Source organism: Scyliorhinus canicula, chromosome 9 (assembly GCF_902713615.1).
Source record: "Scyliorhinus canicula chromosome 9, sScyCan1.1, whole genome shotgun sequence".
NCBI classification, from domain to species: domain Eukaryota; kingdom Metazoa; phylum Chordata; class Chondrichthyes; order Carcharhiniformes; family Scyliorhinidae; genus Scyliorhinus; species Scyliorhinus canicula.
In genome coordinates this window covers 47,582,993-47,600,403 of record NC_052154.1, presented here as the reverse complement: position 1 = coordinate 47,600,403, position 17,411 = coordinate 47,582,993, and the positions used below count along the sequence as shown (strand labels likewise).

The 17,411-nt window shown below is 58.0% G+C and overlaps 1 protein-coding gene across 1 annotated transcript in view; it reads left to right on the top strand.

Moving 5' to 3' along the window:
• LOC119971294 (multidrug resistance-associated protein 9-like) overlaps positions 1–17,411 on the top strand; it is a 331,741-nt gene that overhangs the window by 79,163 nt on the left and 235,167 nt on the right. Inside the window, exon 12 of the mRNA XM_038806659.1 lies at positions 11,054–11,064. Coding sequence (XP_038662587.1) covers positions 11,054–11,064 — 11 coding nt within the window. The remainder of the gene's footprint in view (positions 1–11,053; positions 11,065–17,411) is intronic.

Here is a 17,411-nt window from a genome sequence, read left to right as displayed (position 1 = left end):
TGGAGTTTGCACATTCTCCCCGTGTCTGCGTGGGTTTCGCCCCCACAACCCAAAAATGTGCAGAATAGGTGGATTGGCCAAACTAAATTGCCTCTTAATTGGAAAAAATAATTGGGTAATCTAAATTTAAAAAAAAAGACATCCAACGTCCAGACAGAGGCATGGTGTAACAAAAAATAAACTTCCAACCTGTATCCAACAAAAATCCAGGTAGGTGGCTTCAGCAGCGTCAACAGCTATCCACTTTAACCCTCATCACCAGTTTTGTGAGGGCCACAAAGAATCCAGCACGAGTTGTAGAATAGAAAGAAATAACATTTATTTACAATAACATAAAAAATATACATAGAACAGCAGCAGTAACTCCCTTGCTGCTCACTCCTCTCTAGCTGTTTCCATGCTGGCCAGCTCTATTTATGCAGAGACCTGCTAATGATTTCTCCTAATTGGGGAAGCTCATACTCCCTAAGGATTGTGGGATTGCCATTAGTCCCCAGCCAGTGGTAAACAGGCAGGTTATAACAGTAGGCATCTGCCTGACTGCCACAGCCGGAGTGCACCCGCACCGAGGGTGCACGAGCTGGAGAGCTCTAAGAGGACCCTGCAGAACAAGAGCCTGCCCAGAGGAGCAGGGGCCAACTGGTGATGATGGAGAGCTGGCTGCCCAGCAGCCAAGAGGAGCCGGTGGGACGGAGACATCGCATCAGGCCCCGTGTATAGAGGCCTCCTGTCATTGAAGGTCCTGCCCAACTGGGCGTGTCGTTGATGGCTCTGGCAGAGCAGTGCTACATCTCTGCTAGATGATGGCGCATCAGAAACCGTGGCGGTATGGGGGAGGACACATGCTCCAGTGGTCGTCAATGTAACGGTGCCCCTGAATCTTTATGTCACGCGTCTTTCCAGAGGCCAAATGGGGGCCTATACAGAATCTTGCAGGCCTCCATGCACAGGTACATCCGTGCCATAATGGATGCCCTATATCCCCAGGCAGCACAGTATATCATCTTCAACTTGGATAAAGCCCACTAGGTTGCCCAGGCAGCGGTTTTGCCGGCATCAAAGGCATGCTCCAGGTCCAGGGGGTGATCAATGGGACGCATATCTCCCGACGAGCACTGCCGCATGAGGGGGTAGCCTTCATCAATAAGAAGGGATTCAACTTCCTGAATGTGCAGCTGGTGCTGTGACCACTAAATACACATCATGCACGTCTGTGTTCGCTTTCCAGGCAGTGTGCACGACACCTTTGTCCGACCGCACTCAGCTTTTCCCGACACCTTCTAGTCACCCTCCCAGATGAGGGGTTTGTTCTTGGGCGACAGGAGTTATCTGCTTCTGATGCCTATCTGGAAGCCCCGGAGCAATGTGGAAGAACTGCTATAACAACGGCCATACAGTCACATGGGGCATTATCGAGTGGTGCACCAGCATGCTGAAGGTGCGATACAGGTGCCTAAAACGCTCTGGAGGGGCCCTCCAATACAGCCCTGGGAGGGTCTTCCACATCGTGGTGGCCTGCTGAATCCCCCACAACATCACGCAGTGGAGGGGAGACTTGCTGGAGGAATAGATGGAGGAACGCCATGCTTTGTCGAACAAGGAACATGCAGAGAATGGCCAGGATGAACAGGACACGGGATACGGACAGGCATAGGAGGCTCCAAGATGTGTGCTCCAGGCTCACCATGCACGGGACAACCTGATCGCCTCCAGGTTTTCCGGCTAGGCAGCCTGGCCACCGGCAGCTCAACTGTCCCGCACCCCCTTCCTGCACTCACTCTCCCCCACTCCAGCATCCCCACCAGCTGCGCACAGGCTGTTGGTCCTGGGTCGGCAGTATCAGCGGGTCCGGTGCAGTGGATGATGACGACCCCCTCCGCAATGAGCTCTGGTGCTCCACATCATCTGACGTGCCAACTTAACTGGTGTCTCACTTCCCAGCCTTATGTGTCCTAACACTCTTACAAGGTGGTTCCCCAGGCGGTACATCAGCCATGTAGGTGACCTGCTTCATTTCCCGCCCTGTGATTGGGTCCTCGTTGGCAGCTAACTTCTGGAGCGACCGGGCCAGGATGGGCCCGGCAGTCTTCCGGATGTCACAGGTGGCATTTTGTCACTTTGTTCTGCCCGCTGCCCATTGGATGCATCAGGGAGAGGTGGGAGGGATTCAGCACGGTAGCACAAGTGGATAGCACTGTGACTTCATAGCGCCAATGTCCCAAGTTCGATTCCCCGCTGGTCACTGTCTGTGCGGAGTCTGCACGTTCTCCCCGTGTCTGCGCGGGTTTCCTCCGGGTGCTCCGGTTTCCTCCCATAGTCCAAAGACGTGCCGGTTAGGTGGATTGGCCATGATGACCAAAAAGGTTAGGCGGGGTTATTGCGTTATGGGGGTAGGGCAGAAGTGAGGCCTTAAGTGGGTCGGTGTAGACTCGATGGGCCGAATGGCCTCCTTCTGCACTGTAGAAAAGCCATCATTATTCTATGATATATCAGCTGGAACTTTTGCAATTCATGTTTTAATTTCAACATTATATGACAGATCGCTGATGATTGTAGAGATCACGGGCGCGAATCTCCGCTGTCACGCCGGTTGGGAGAATAGCGGGCCGCGCCAGTTTTTCACGCGACGCCAGTCCGACGCGCTCCCGCTATTCTCCCAAACGGCCAAATTTGTCTCATCGTGTTTTGCGCGCAAAAACACGGAGAATCACCCGATGCAACCAAAATGCCGATTCACCGGCATCCCCGCTATTCTCCGGCCTGGATGGACACCTGCTTTTTAAAGTCGTCAGCCAGTCGTGCTGGCTGACGAGGATTAAGGAGGTGAGCGGACCGTCCCGGAGTCTCCGCAAACTGGGGAAGGCATCCCCGAGAACGCAGCGGCCAGTGGGGGGGGGGGGGGGGGGGGGGGGGGGGGGGGGGAAGAGCGTGAAGTGGGGGGGGAGAGAGGGAGACATGGGGGGGGGAGAGCGAGTAGCGGGGGGGGGGGGGGAGAGCGAGTAGTAGGGGGGAGAGGGAGTGAGTGGAGTGGGTCGTCCACCCCCGGATGCAACATGTCAGCCACCCTGCCATTGCAGGACGGTCACGAGGACACTGCCGCTGGTTCCCCTGTGGCTGATGGCCACAGCCCACTGACGCACCGGTGAGGAGGACGTGTTGTTAACTGCCCGTTGGACGCAGAAAGTGACCAGGGGTTAGGCTGGCCGCGTGTCAGCAGCGTGACCAGGCAACCAGGACACACAGGTATCCCGTGGCAGGCGGCTGCCGAGCTGTCGAATAACCTCCGTCTAACATGTCGTTTCTCTGCCCCCACCACCCTTCTGTAGGTGACCATAATGTATTCTAACCGAACAGCTATGTTTAGCGCAGTGGTTAGGGCCGCTGCACTGCAGTTGGACATCCAGCAGCCTCCACGGCCACATCCCACAGTGGATGCAGGGGCAGCTGCAGGAGCAGAGGGAATGGCCGCGGAGTGACCCGTCGTCGAGCAGCATGGGGGGAGGAGGAGGAGGAAACATTGATGGTGGAGCCAGGGCGCCAGAGGCGTCGACCTAGGCCTAGGGTGTACCGTGCCCGGATCTCTTTCGAGACAATGCCGGACATCACCTGCAGGAGGAGACGGTTGCATATATCTGTCACCTCGTGGCGCACCTCGCCCCACGTGGAACGGGAGGAGGACACGCGATCACGGTTGCTGTCAAGGTGACGGTGGCACTTAACTTTTATGCAACCGGCTCCATCCAGTCTCCGAGCGGGGACCTATTCGGGATCTCGCAGGCAATGGTGCACAGGTGCATCCGGGATGTGACCGACGCCCTATTTGCCATCGCCGACCGCTATATCACATTTCCCGAGGACAAATCAAATCAAGAAGCACAAGCTCGTGGATTTGCCAACGTGGCCGGGATACCGATGGTCCAGGGGGTCATTGATTGTGCTCACGTCCCCATGCGCTCACCTGCAGGCAACAGAGAACTGTTCACAAACAGGAGGGGGACATATTCCATGAACATCCAGGTGGTACGCGACCCCCACATGAAGATCATACACGTGTGCGCAAGGTTCCCTGGAAGTGTGCATGATGCGGTTCATTCATCCCTGCTATGTTCGAGGGACGGCCCCCCTGGCTGAGGGGCTAGTTGCTGGGCGACAGGGGTTATCCACTGAGGTCTTGGCTGATGACGCCCATACGGAGGCCTTAGACCAATGCGGAGACCCTTTACAATGAGGCCCATGCAGCAACCAGGGATGTGGTGGGACGCTGCTTTGGTCTGCTGAAAATGCGATCCAGGTGCCTGGAACGCTCCGGAGGGGCCCTGCAGTACCAGCCCGACATTGTAGTGGTCTGCTGTGCGCTGCACAACATCGCGATGCAGAGGGGAGATGCCCTGGTGGAGGAGTCGGAGGGAGAAGCCACTGGCAGTGGTGCCAACACGGAGACGGAGGGGGAGGTGGAGGAGGTTGGTGGAGTGTCGGGCGCAGCACACAGACATGGCCCGGGTGCTGGTAATGTCCAGGACGCTGCACGACGGCACCGGCGAGGACAGCGGGCACGCGACACCTTGGTGGCAGCAAGATTCACACGCCGCGTGCGATGGCACCGCTGAACACTACCACTTCAATCTGCATCGCCAGTCGTGCAGACGGTCAGCACACAACTCTCACCACCAAACCCCCCCCCCCCCCCCCCCCCCCCGGCACCCCCCGCTCCTTGTACACTGCTCCACTTCGAGATCACCCTTACCACTGCGGCACAACGGTATGGCATGACATTGATGGCTGTGTCAGCGGGTGTGATCAGTGCCATGTGGAATGATGACAGCCCGCTCTGCGATGAGCTGTGAGCTCAGAATCGTTAGACAAAGTCTGACTCATGGCAATAGCTGAACCATCCATCTTGGCGGTCGCTGAGTTTGTCAGGGACACTCCATCATGTACCCGTGTGGGGTAGCTGTGGGAGGGGGTGGGGGGGAAGGGACTGCTCACCAGGCACCGACGTTTCATCGCTCGTCAACCCCAGCGACACTCGGTCACCATCACAATCCCCGTGGCAACGGAAAAATCACGGGCGGTATTCTCCGCTCCCGATAAAAATCGGGATGGCCGTCGTGAAATCGGCCGAGCTTCACGATGGCCTCGGGGCCTGCTCCCCGCACCTAATTCACCCCACCCGGGGGGCCAGCAGCGGGCCCCCGTCGTTCCTGGCCGCGACCTTGCCGCGCCGGAAATGACGCGGAAACGGCGCTTTTCTGATGTTATCCGCGCATGCGCGGGTTGCCGGTTCCAACCCGCACATGCGCAGATGACATCAGCGCGCAGACAGCACGAACCCGCGCATGCGCGGTGCCGTCTTTCTCCACCGCCGCCCGGCAAGACGTGGCGGCTTGATCTTGCCGGGCGGCGGAGGGGAAAGAGTGCGTCTGTTTTGGACGCTGGCCCGACGATCGATGGGCACCGATCGCAGGCCTGTCCCCTCCCGAGCACAGTCGCGGTGCTCCCGTCCAAATCGGGCCCCTAGATGCCCCAAACGGGTGTGAAGGGCCGGCCGCTCGGCCCATCGGGCTCGGAGAATCGCCGTTCGCCGTGAAAAACGGCGAGCGGCGATTTTTCCAAGCGGGGGGGAGAATCGCTGGGGGTGCCAGGGGGGCGTAAAAAATGTCGGGAGGCCCTCCCACGATTCTCCCACGTCACGTGGGGAGCGGTGAATTCCGCCCCACAGTCTTACAAGTTAGGTGCAACAGTGAGTTTAATGGTGAATATTATGTACAGATGCCCTAGCCCCTACAACTAAACTGTGCCCTTCACCCGTGCCAACTTACTATGTGTTCCTCTTCGTTGCCTTCCAGGCCCTACCACTACGTCTAAGTGAATCCCCAGATGGTACAGCAGGAGTGGAGGCGGACTGCTGAGAATCACGCCCTGCGACATGTCTCCCCCTCGGCACTCGTTTCCTGGGGCGACCCGGCCTTGATGGGCCAGGCTGCTCCGCGGGCGATTCGGATGACGTGGTGCCACCCTGCTCTGCCTGCTGCCCACCCGATGCATCAGAGATGTGACGGGGGAGGCCAAGCGTTCAGGGACGTCCCGTGATGGAGTTAATGGGACAGGCCCCAGAACCTTCTCCTCCCTTGGGGAGCCCGGTGGCCCCCGGGCCTCACTGTGGGACGGAGGTGCGAGCGGGGAGGTGCCCCGTCGCCCCACCGACACCTGGCGCTGCCAGTCCTGGAGGCCTACAACCGTATCGACCAGGGTCCGAAGGTTTGCTGAGACGGAGTCCAGGGAGTAAGACATTCCCGCCAGGGACTGTGCGACCTCAACCTGTGAGTGTGCGACGCCATCCAGCACGTGCGTCAGGTGGTCAATGCTCTCCACGACTGACTCCTGGGACTGGGCCATGACCGGCTGAGACTCGGCCAAGGCCCCTGGCGCGCTGGCAATATCATGTTGGCTCTGGCGCATTGCTGCCTGTGAGAGGGCAACCCTCTCCAGGGCCATGGATGATGCGTGCACATTAAGCCCAATGCCTTGCAGAACCTGACCCATGGCCAAAACAGTTTCACCCATTGCCTCGACCACGGACGCCACCCGTGCAGTGTCGGCCTGGGTGGCTGCCATGAGCGGCACTACTCCCTGCTCCTGGACGTGGTTTGACTCCTCTAACTGCGTCTGCAGCTGCTGGATGACAGCCCTCATCCCGTCATTGTGTCCCTGGGTTTCAAAATGCATCGGCTGTCTGGGTGGGTCGAGTAAATCCAGGAAACCGGGAAAGTCTGGGAGCCAGCTGAATGCTGGACCTGGGCTGCCCTCCGACCGTCCAGCCCCTCGGCTGCTCCGACCTCCACCTGCTGTACCGGCTCAGCTGTGTGGTGCACACCAGACCGTGACCCAGGAGCCTCATCACTTAATTGCCCAACCGAGGTGAGTGTCTCTGGGATGGTGGATGGTGTGGGAGACAGCAGTGCCGCAAGCTCTAGGTCCTCGTCTGTCATTGTGATGAATGGTATCAGTAGCTGCTGTAACTGTACCTTACCTTTAATACATTGGCCCTTTAAGACCGGGCTTGGAACCCTGGGGGACTCCACCTCTGGCTCCGGGAAATGGTATATAAGATGAGGCTCACTCGGCAGCACGTGGTGAGCACACTTCTCGGCTGCTGTTCAGTTCTCTGATGATTAAAGCCTTTGAATTACCAATCTTCTCTCCTGTGTCGTAATTGAGGGTATCTCAGTCATAAAATCAGCAGTGTCCTCGTCCCAGTCATATCCAGCCGCAGGGCGCACGCGGCCCATGTCTGGTTCTCCCTCATGTGAGTCTGTTGACTGTGTCGCCGTCATGTGTGCGTCCTGCTCTTGAGTCCCCGATTTGGAGGATGGCACTCCTGGCTGACCTCCTGCCACCCTCTGGCGTGCGGCCCTGGGTGCGGTGGTGGTGGCGGATGTTCGGCTGTGTGTGGCAGCAAACGGCCCTGGACGCTTGTCAGCACGCCCTAGGGAACAGAATAATACAGGGTTATTTAGACACGCTCGGCCAGGCGTTGGATGGTCCAGTGGGCAGAGTGTGAGGGGACAGAGGATGGGGGGTCCAATGGGCAGAGTGTGAGGGGACAGGTGATGAGGGACATGGGGGGGGGGGGGATTGTTGTGACCCGGGGGCACCCTCGTGACACTTACCCTGGCAGCCCTGGTGAGGTTGTGGAGCTTCTTGCGGCACTGCTCCCCAGACCAAGGGGTCTGCCCCACAGCACTGACTGCCGTGCCCACCTCACGCCAGGCCCGTCGCACAACGCTGGCAGGGTGACGATGCCCTCTTCTAGGGCAGATGATGCCCCTCCATTGCTCCACCTCATCGAGCAGGGTCTCGAGGTCAGTCTCACCGAACCTCGGGGTGGCCCTCCGTGGCTCCGTCATTTTCACCCCCTCACTTGTTGTCGTCGCTCACGCCCTTTTACGATGCGGAGCGGCGTCATTCGGGGCGTTAGTCGTCATCCCCCACATGTTTCCCGCGGCTCCGCTCCTAGCCCATTTCCGGGGCCAGAAACGATCGGGAACGGGCCCGTTTTGCGTCGTCGTGAAACTCGGCCGAGTTCACAAAGGCCTTCCCGATGCCGCGCGGTATCGGAGAATTGTGCCCCACATATGTGAAGCTATCAGAAATCTCCATTGTCACATTTTCAGTGTTGGGTAAATGCAATGTGACAAAGTCTCGGACCATGACGTTTGTCTTCCTGATGCTGATAGTGAAATCAAACTCTTTATAGGCATGAGGCAGTCTGTTTTCTGCAGAAGGTGCTCCTGGGTATGGGATGCCTCGTCAGTGCAGAGCAACTCTCTGATGACGAGTTGCCACACTTATGTTTTGAATTTCAGTCGAGCAAGGCAAGGCATCAGTTCTTGTATGTAAGAAGGCACCCTCTGTAAAGGACATGACGATATCGAAGAGCAGAACATGCTAGAGTGTTGGAGACAGAACACAGCTGTCTGACCCCACTGCAGAACTCAAAGGGTTCCAATGTTACCCCGTCATGGCTGACCTTACACATCATGTTGTCAGAGAAAAAGATCACATTGAGCAGCTTCTGTGGAAAGCCAATTTTCACCAGCAGCTTAGATAGATTGCCTCTGCTCACAGGGTCGAATGCTTTGGTCAGATAAACAAAGGCTATATAATGGTCTTCTTTGTTCACTGCATTTCTCTTTCAGCTCCCGGATTGAAATGATCATGACTATTGTGGATTTTTCAGTTCTGAAACCACACTGGGTGGCACAGTGGTTAGCACTGCTGCTACACAGTGCCAGGGACCGGGGTTTGATTCCAGCATCGGGTGACTGTCTGTATGGAGTTTGTACTTTCTCCCCGCGTGGGTTTCCTCCGGGTGCTCCAGTTTCATTCCACAGTCCAAAGACGTGAAGGTTAGGTGAGGTTCTGAGGGTAGTGCGGGGGAGTGGGCCGAGGTGGTGCTCTTACAAAGGGTCAGTATAGATTCGATGGGCTGAATGGCCTCCTTCTGCACTGTTAGAATTCAATATTTGAGATATTTATGTTCGGCAGTCTGACAAGGGAAACACGACCAAATATTTTCCCCATAATGCTTAGCAGGGGATGCCTCGATATTTGTTGAAACTGCTGTGGTTGACCTTTTTTCTTGTACAATGTTATGACACCCTGGGTAAGTGTGTGGTCAATTCCAGCCCTACTCGTCCCGGAGTCACAACACAATAATTCTTACAAAAATTCTCGAAGTCTTCAGGGTCAGTCAGGGTCCCTACAAGTTAGAAAATACAGTAGTCACAGGCAGCAGATTGTCTGGAGAAACACTTTATTTCTTATCAAACTGGGCCTTCAGATCAAGGGTGGCATTCAGGCCTATTTCTTTGTGCAGAGACACTTTATTTCACATCAAAACTTGCTTCCAGCTCATAGTTTGAGTTCAGGGGCGGGATTCTCCGAAAATCAACACAATAGACGGAACCCGGTACCAAAAATGGCGTGGATTACTCCGGCATTGGGCCCCCCGAAATGGCGCAATTTCTCTGGCCCGGAATCGGCTAGCAGCGGCGTGATGCCATTCGCGACGGCGTCACCCGTCACGGATGCGCCGTGTGATTGACGGCGCGCGGCGTCACAGCACAAAAGACGCCCCCCCCCCCCACCCCACCGGGAGAGGTGTCAAGATGGCCGCCCGCCGCACAGCACCAAGGTTCCAGGAGCGGGACATCAAGGCACTCCTGGACGCAGTGGAGCAGAGGAGGGAGGCCCTGTACCCCGGACACAGCCGCAGGGTCGCCCCACGCCTCAACCGGCACCTGTGGAGGGAGTTGGCAGAGGCCGTCAGCGCTGTGGCTGTAACACCAAGGACAGGCGCCAAGTGCCACAAGGTCAATGACCTTGTCAGGGCAGCCAGGGTAAGTACACCCCCCCCCCCCCCCCCCCGATGTGCGGCATAGCCCTAGGTGCAACTGACATGACTGCACCCACCCATGCAGCCTGCAGCGGCAGTATACACACAACTGCTGGCCTGCATGTATATCTCTGCCTAACACTGTTGACCTTCATCACTGCCACCACCCCCGTCCCCGTCCCCCCGTCCCCTACAGGAGAAGCTGATGAGAGACCACTAACCATTCATGAGGAGAGGGCCCTGGAACTCGCATACGGACCCGAGGACTGGGAGATTGCGGATGCAGAGGTCGGGGGCACACCACCAAATGAGACGCCCCATCACCTGCCCCCCTTCCCCCATATCGCTCTACCCCCATATCCCTTTCCCCATATCCCCCCTTCCCTCATATCCCCCTTCCCCCATATCCCCCTTTCCCCATATCCCCCTTCCCCATATCCCCCTTTCCCCATATCCCCCTTTCCACCATATCCCCCTTCCTCCATATCCCCCTTCCCCCATATCCCCCATATTCCCCTTCCCCAATATCCCCCTTCCCCCATATCCCCCTTCCTCCAGAAGATACCCATATCCCCCTTTCCCCCATAACCCCTTTCCCCCATAACCCCCTTCCCCCATATCCCCCTTTCCCCATATCCCCCTTTCCCCATATCCCCCTTCCTCCATATCCCCCTTCCCCCATATCCCCCATATTCCCCTTCCCCAATATCCCCTTCCCCCATATCCCCCTTCCTCCAGAAGATACCCATATCCCCCTTTCCCCCATAACCCCTTTCCCCCATAACCCCCTTCCCCCATATCCCCCTTTCCCCATATCCCCCTTTCCCCATATCCCCCTTTCCCCATATCCCCCTTCCTCCATATCCCCCATATTCCCCTTCCCCAATATCCCCCTTCCCCCATATCCCCCTTCCTCCAGAAGATACCCATATCCCCCTTTCCCCCATAACCCCCTTCCTCCATATCCCCCTTCCCCATATCCCCCTCCCCCAGATCCCCCAGATCCCCCATATTCCCCCATATCCCCCCAGATTCCCCTTCCCCCATATCCTCCTTCCCCCACATCCCCTATATCCCCATTTCCCCATATCCCCATATCCCCCCTCCCCCATTTCCCCCGATCACCGCCTGCGTGTCTAACCATGTATGCTGTAGAACATAGAACAGTACAGCACAGAACAGGCCCTTCAGCCCTCGATGTTGTGCCGAGCAATGATCACCCTACTTAAACCCACGTAACCCGTATCCCAACAATCCCCCCATTAACCTTACACTACGGGCAATTTAGCATGGCCAATCCACCTAACCTGCACATCTTTGGACTGTGGGAGGAAACCGGAGCACCCGGAGGAAACCCACGCACTCACAGGGAGGACGTGCAGACTCCACACAGACAGTGACCCAGCCGGGAATCGAACCTGGGACCCTGGAGCTGTGAAGCATTGATGCTAACCACCATGCTACCGTGAGGCCCCCCTGTATTGTGTATTGCAGGACCAAACGTTGAGGCACCCGTCCTCGCGGATGCCGACCGCCCACAGGGCAATCCAGGGCGCCCACGAGACAGGGAGCAACCCGGCACATCAGGCATACCACGCCCCCAGGATGATCCAGGGCGGCTACGAGAAGGGACAGACCCGAGCACCAGGGAGGCGACGCCCCCCCCGTCTCGTGCGAGCGCGGCGATACAGGCGGGCAACACCCAGTGACGAGGGGGGCACCCACAGGCCCCCGTCGCAGCCGAGCCAGGAAATCCCTACCCAGGACGCCCCTACCCAGGACACCACTGCCCAAGACACCCCGACCCAGGACACCACTACCCAAGACACCCCTACCCAGGACACCACTACGCAGGACACCCCTACATAGGACACCACTCCCCAAGACACCCCGACCCAGGACACCACTACCGAAGACACCCCTACCCAGGACACCACTACGCAGGACACCCCTACATAGGACACCACTGCCCAAGACACCCCTACCCAGGACACCCCTACCAGGACACCACTGCCCAAGACACCCCGACCCAGGACACCCCGACCCAGGACACCCCGACCCAGGACACCCCTACCCAGGACACCACTGCCCAAGATACCCCGACCCAAGTCACCCCGACCCAGGACACCACTACCCAAGACACCCCTACCCAGGACACCACTACGCAGGACACCCCTACATAGGACACCACTTCCCAAGACACCCCGACCCAGGACACCACTACCCAAGACACCCCTACCCAGGACACCACTACGCAGGACACCCCTACATAGGACACCACTGTCCAAGACACCCCTACCCAGGACACCCCGACCCAGGACACCCCGACCCAGGACACCCCTACCCAGGACACCCCTACACAGGACACCCTTACCCAGGACACTGACACACACGGCACTGACACATACGACGCTGACACACAGGGGACGGGTGGACAGGAACCACCACCCAGGGGACCGTGGACTTTGGGTCGGACGAGGAGCACGTCACAATGCCACTTCTATCTCCAACACCCTCCACCATCGCAGAGACACTCACCTTGGTTGTGAACTTTAGCAATGAGGCTTTTGTCACACTCACTGGTGCGCACAACACAGCCGTACCGGTACAGCAGGTGGAGGTAGGAGCAGCCGAGGGGCTGGGAGGTCAGAGGGCATCCTGGCGCGAGCAACCATCTGCCGCCCAGACGGGTCCCGCGTTCCTGGAGTTGCCACACCCACCTAAGACCCAATGCAGTCACGGACCCAGGGACGACCCAGGGCCGGCTTGGGGCGGCTGCAGACGCAGGTGGAGGAGTCCACCCTCATCCAGGAGCTGGGAGTGTTGCCGGTCATGCATGCCACCCAGGCCGAAATTGCAAGGGTGGTGTCCACGGTGGAGGCAATGGGAGTGACGGTGTCAGACATGGGGAGCAGTATGCAAGGCCTGGGGCTTTCCGTGCGGGCAGCGTCTGTGGCCCAGGACATAGCTGCCATCTCACAGGAAGCCGTGAGCAGAAGACGGGACCGTGCGCTGCAGGGTCAGGGATCGTCCAGGTGGAGGGTGGTACTGTCCAATGATGTAGAGCCAGGAGCTCATCGCAGAGCGTCATCATTCTCCAAGACCAGCAATAGACATGCCTCCACCAGCGACCGTGTGAGCCCAGCCCGTTGTGCCGCAGCTGGATGTGCAATGGAGGGGTGGTGTGCATGCGGGTGGGGTGGGGGTGCTTGGTGGTGGGCGGGTGGGGGGGGGGGTGAGGGTGGTTGGTGGTGGGTGGGTGGGGAGGTGAGGGTGGTCGGTGGTGGGTGGGTGGGGGATGAGGGTGGTCGGCTGGTGCCGTGGTGTGCAGTCTGTGCCCATGCTCGGCGATTCCCACGCCCACCCTAGCGGCTGTCAGCCTGTCCCGTGCCCGCTGCCCCAGCCGGTAACGGTGGGAAGCCTCCCGTCCATGTCCAGCCCATCTGCCCTGATCATTGACCCCATCTCCTCATCTGGGGAGGACTCGCCTCATCTTTCTGCTCCTCCACTTCCCCCTCCTCTGCCTGCAGCACATTGCAGGATCATCATGCGATGGTCGCAGACCACCTGAATGTTCATGGAATAGATCCCCTTCCTTTTCGTGAACATGGCTCCGGTTATCCGCAGGTGGCCGCACGGTGACATGCATCCCATCGATCGCCCCCTGGACCATGGGAATGCTGGCCGCTGTAGCAAAGCCCGCTGCCCGGGCAACGTGGCTGGCCTGGTCCACAGGGAACTGGATGTAGCAGTCCGCAATAACATATAGGGCGTCTGTCACTGCTGGATGCACCGATGCACCGATGCCTGTGAGATGCCGGACAATCCCCACTTGGCGCCTGGAATGACCCCGTGGCATAAAAGTTCAGGGCCACCGTAACCTTGACGGACACGGGGAGAGGGTGTCCTCCCCCAGTGCTACGCGGTGACAGGTGTGCCAATAAGTGGCAGATATGGGAGACGGTTTCCTGGCTCATCCGGCCTCTCCTCCTGCATGCCCAGTCTATGAGGTCCTGGTACGTTGAGCGGGGCCGGTACACACGGGGCCTCATCGGGCGTCTCCGTGGCACCACCACCACCTCCTCCTCCACCTCTGGATCCTCCTCCTCGTCCTGTCGGGTGGGTGGCCCTCCAGCCTGGGCAGATGCCACCTGCCCCTCTGCGGCATGCTCCTCTGCGGCAGCCTCCGCCGCCTCCCTGGAACGCTCCTCCCGCCGCCTCCCTGGCACACTCCTTCCCCTGCTCCCCCAGGGCAACACATAGAAGTGCGGCTCCTGCCATGAGGGCCAACATCGCTGGGTGATCACCAAATATAACAGCCTGCAGGGGGTGGGGGTGAGACAGACGACATGTCATCATTGCCCATACCCACCCTCCGCAGCCAGGTTCCATGGGCTGCATGGTCCCAACTGTTGGAAGCTGGCACCTGGCCAGGCGGACAACCTCCACAACCCCCCTCCCCCCCCCCCCCCCTCTCCGACACTCGCCCTCTCCTCCCCGACACTGGCCCACCCCCCTCCCCGGCATGTGCCCTCTCCTCCCCGGCACTCGACCACCCCCCTCCCTGACACGCGCCCCCTCCTCTCCACCTCTCCACCCCCCTCCCCACACACATCCACTCCACAGACACACACCCCACCTCCACACACACCCCCCTCCACACACACCCCCCTCCACACACACCCCCCCTCCACACACACCCCCCCTCCACACACAACCCCCCCTCCACACACACCCCACCTCCACACACACCCCCCCTCCACACACACACCCCCCCTCCACACACACACCCCCCCTCCACACACACACCCCCCCTCCACACACACCCCCCCTCCACACACACCCCCCCTCCACACACACCCCCCCTCCACACACACCCCCCCTCCACACACACCCCCCCTCCACACACACCCCCCTCCACCACTCACCTCCACACACACACACCCCTCCACACACACACACCCTCCACACACATACACACACCCCCACACACACACCCCTCCACACACACACACCCCCACACACACCCCCCTCCACACACACACACCCCCTCCAAACACACCCCCCCTCCACACACACACACCCCTCCATACACACACACACCCCTCCACGCATACACCCCCCCTCAACCCACACACTCCCCCTCCCCACTGACTGCGGCCATGCCGTCACTTCTCCTGCGGCCACCCCACACCGTGACCTACCTCTGTGCTGGCCGGCGTCAACCATCAGAACTGGTTGATGCCGTTAAATAGGTGATTTAATTCACGCCGACGTGACCCGTCGGCCGGGGGAATTCGGGCAGCCCCGGGGCCCATAGCGTCACGCCGGTCCCGCTATTCTCTGAGGTGGGCGGCATGATTCACGGCGGGGCAATTTTGGGGGGTCGGAGAATTCGGAGGACAGCGGGGGCGGGATTCACACTGACCCGCAATTCTACGACCCGGTGGGGGGGTTGGAAAATCCCGCCCCAGGTCTCTGAAATCTCAAGAGAGTAGCACCCTGATTTGCTGGAGAGAGAGTCAGCTGGATCTTTTTAGAGAGAGTTAGTTAGATCCCTCCAGCAGGCTGCCGGAATCAAAACTGAAATCAAATGGCACAGCCTTTTGTGCCAATTCACTGGCCATCTGCCAAATCAAAGTGAGTCATCACGGATGCCAGCAAGTCTGCAATCGGCAGTCTAAATCAGCATACAATTTTGTCTGAATTAAAGAGACAGGCCACTGTTTCCTTCTGCTTGAATTAAAGATATTGGCTGCCTTAAAGACACATGTCCATGAATCACCATGGCTCATAAATGGAACCACAAAAAAAAGAAATGAGAAATAAAGAAATAAACAGGGAATAAACAATAAGGACCCTTACAACAGAGTCACAAATTTCACATCGTACGCATCCTGGGGCATTGCGCCCTTCCTCCAGCAGATACAGAGATGTTCATGCAGATGTTAGAGGAGTGCTGAATTCTATGTTTGTTAAGTTCAGGCAGTATAGCATCAGCACTTAGAGCTTTGCCCAAGGGAAGCAAGTCAATTACTTTGCTAATCCCCATTGTGCGTTTGATATTCAGCTCTGTTGTAACCGGCAGGCCTTCTGTTATCCTAGAGCTTCCTCCATGACCATATTCTCCCTAGAATACACCTAGGGGGTGATACTCCGAGCCCTGCGGCGGGCTGGAGAATCGGAGCAACCGTGCCACGATGCCCCGATGCCGGCGCGTGATTCTCCGACGTGCAGAGAATCGGCGCTATTTGCGCCGGTGCGTCTGGCGCGCCGCTGAGGGCCGCCGATTCTTGGCCCAGGTGAGCCGAGTGGCCACTCTGACACGAAGTGTCCCGCGAGTCCCGCTGGTGCCGTTCACCCCTGGTCGCTGCCGGCGGGAACACTGCGGGAATGCTCAGGGCACGGCCTGTGGTGGGGGGTGGGGGGGCTCCTTCACCGGGAAGGGGGGTCTCCGATGGGGCCCACTGATCGGCAGGCCGGCCTCTCCCCCACCCCCGGGCCTACTTCCTGGCGCGGCCAGCCCCTGAACACCGACCCCATATTGGATCGGGACTGGCGCGCGGAAGAAGTCCCCCGCACATGCGCAGGTTGGCACGGCCCAACTGCGCATGCGTGGGTTGGCAAGGCGCCCATTCGGCGCTACGTAAGGAGGCTGGAGCGGCGTGAACGGCCGGGCACGACCTATTCTGGCCCTCACAGGAAGCCAGCACAGCGCTGGTGTGGCGTGAACCACTCCAGCGCCAGGCTGGCCCCCTGTGGGGGCCAGAATAGGTTGTGCCCAGTCCCTGCTCGCACCATAATGAAACGCGATGGCGTTCACGACAGCGCAAACACTTGGCCTCTATATCGGAGAATTGCCCCCCTCAAGTGAATGTTCTAGCCATTTTTCCAACTATTTATTGCTGTCGGTGATGACCTCCCTGCCTTTGTTTTCAATGGAACAGTTTTTGCTGATGAATCTGTTGCCATTTTGATCCCATCAAACATGCTCCGGGAATTCCTTGTGCCAAAGTACATCTGAAGGGTAACGTTGTCACCAGTCGTCATTGACATGGTGTTGCACTGTGTGACTGGGGAATGTGTTGTACGATATGATTCGGCTAACTCTGTAATTGTTTATATAGGAAAAATTAAGAATGATTCAGCTATAGAACATGTTGAACTTCTTTATAAACCTGCAGGTATAAGAAAGTGTTAGAAGCCTGCTGTCTACAACAGGACCTGGCTATATTCCCCTTTGGAGATTTAACTGAAGTAAGAAACTTTAATTAAGAATGAGAAGATTGATCTCAGAGACATTTAATTAGATATTGCATGGTAAATGAAAATGTTAATGGTTTTGTTAATTAAATCAAAGATAGGAGAAAGAGGGCTCAACCTGTCAGGTGGGCAGAAGCAACGAATTAGCATTGCTCGAGCTGTGTATTCAGACCAAGATATTTACCTGTTGGATGATCCCTTATCAGCTGTGGATGCTCATGTTGGGAGACACATCTTTGAGCAGTGTGTC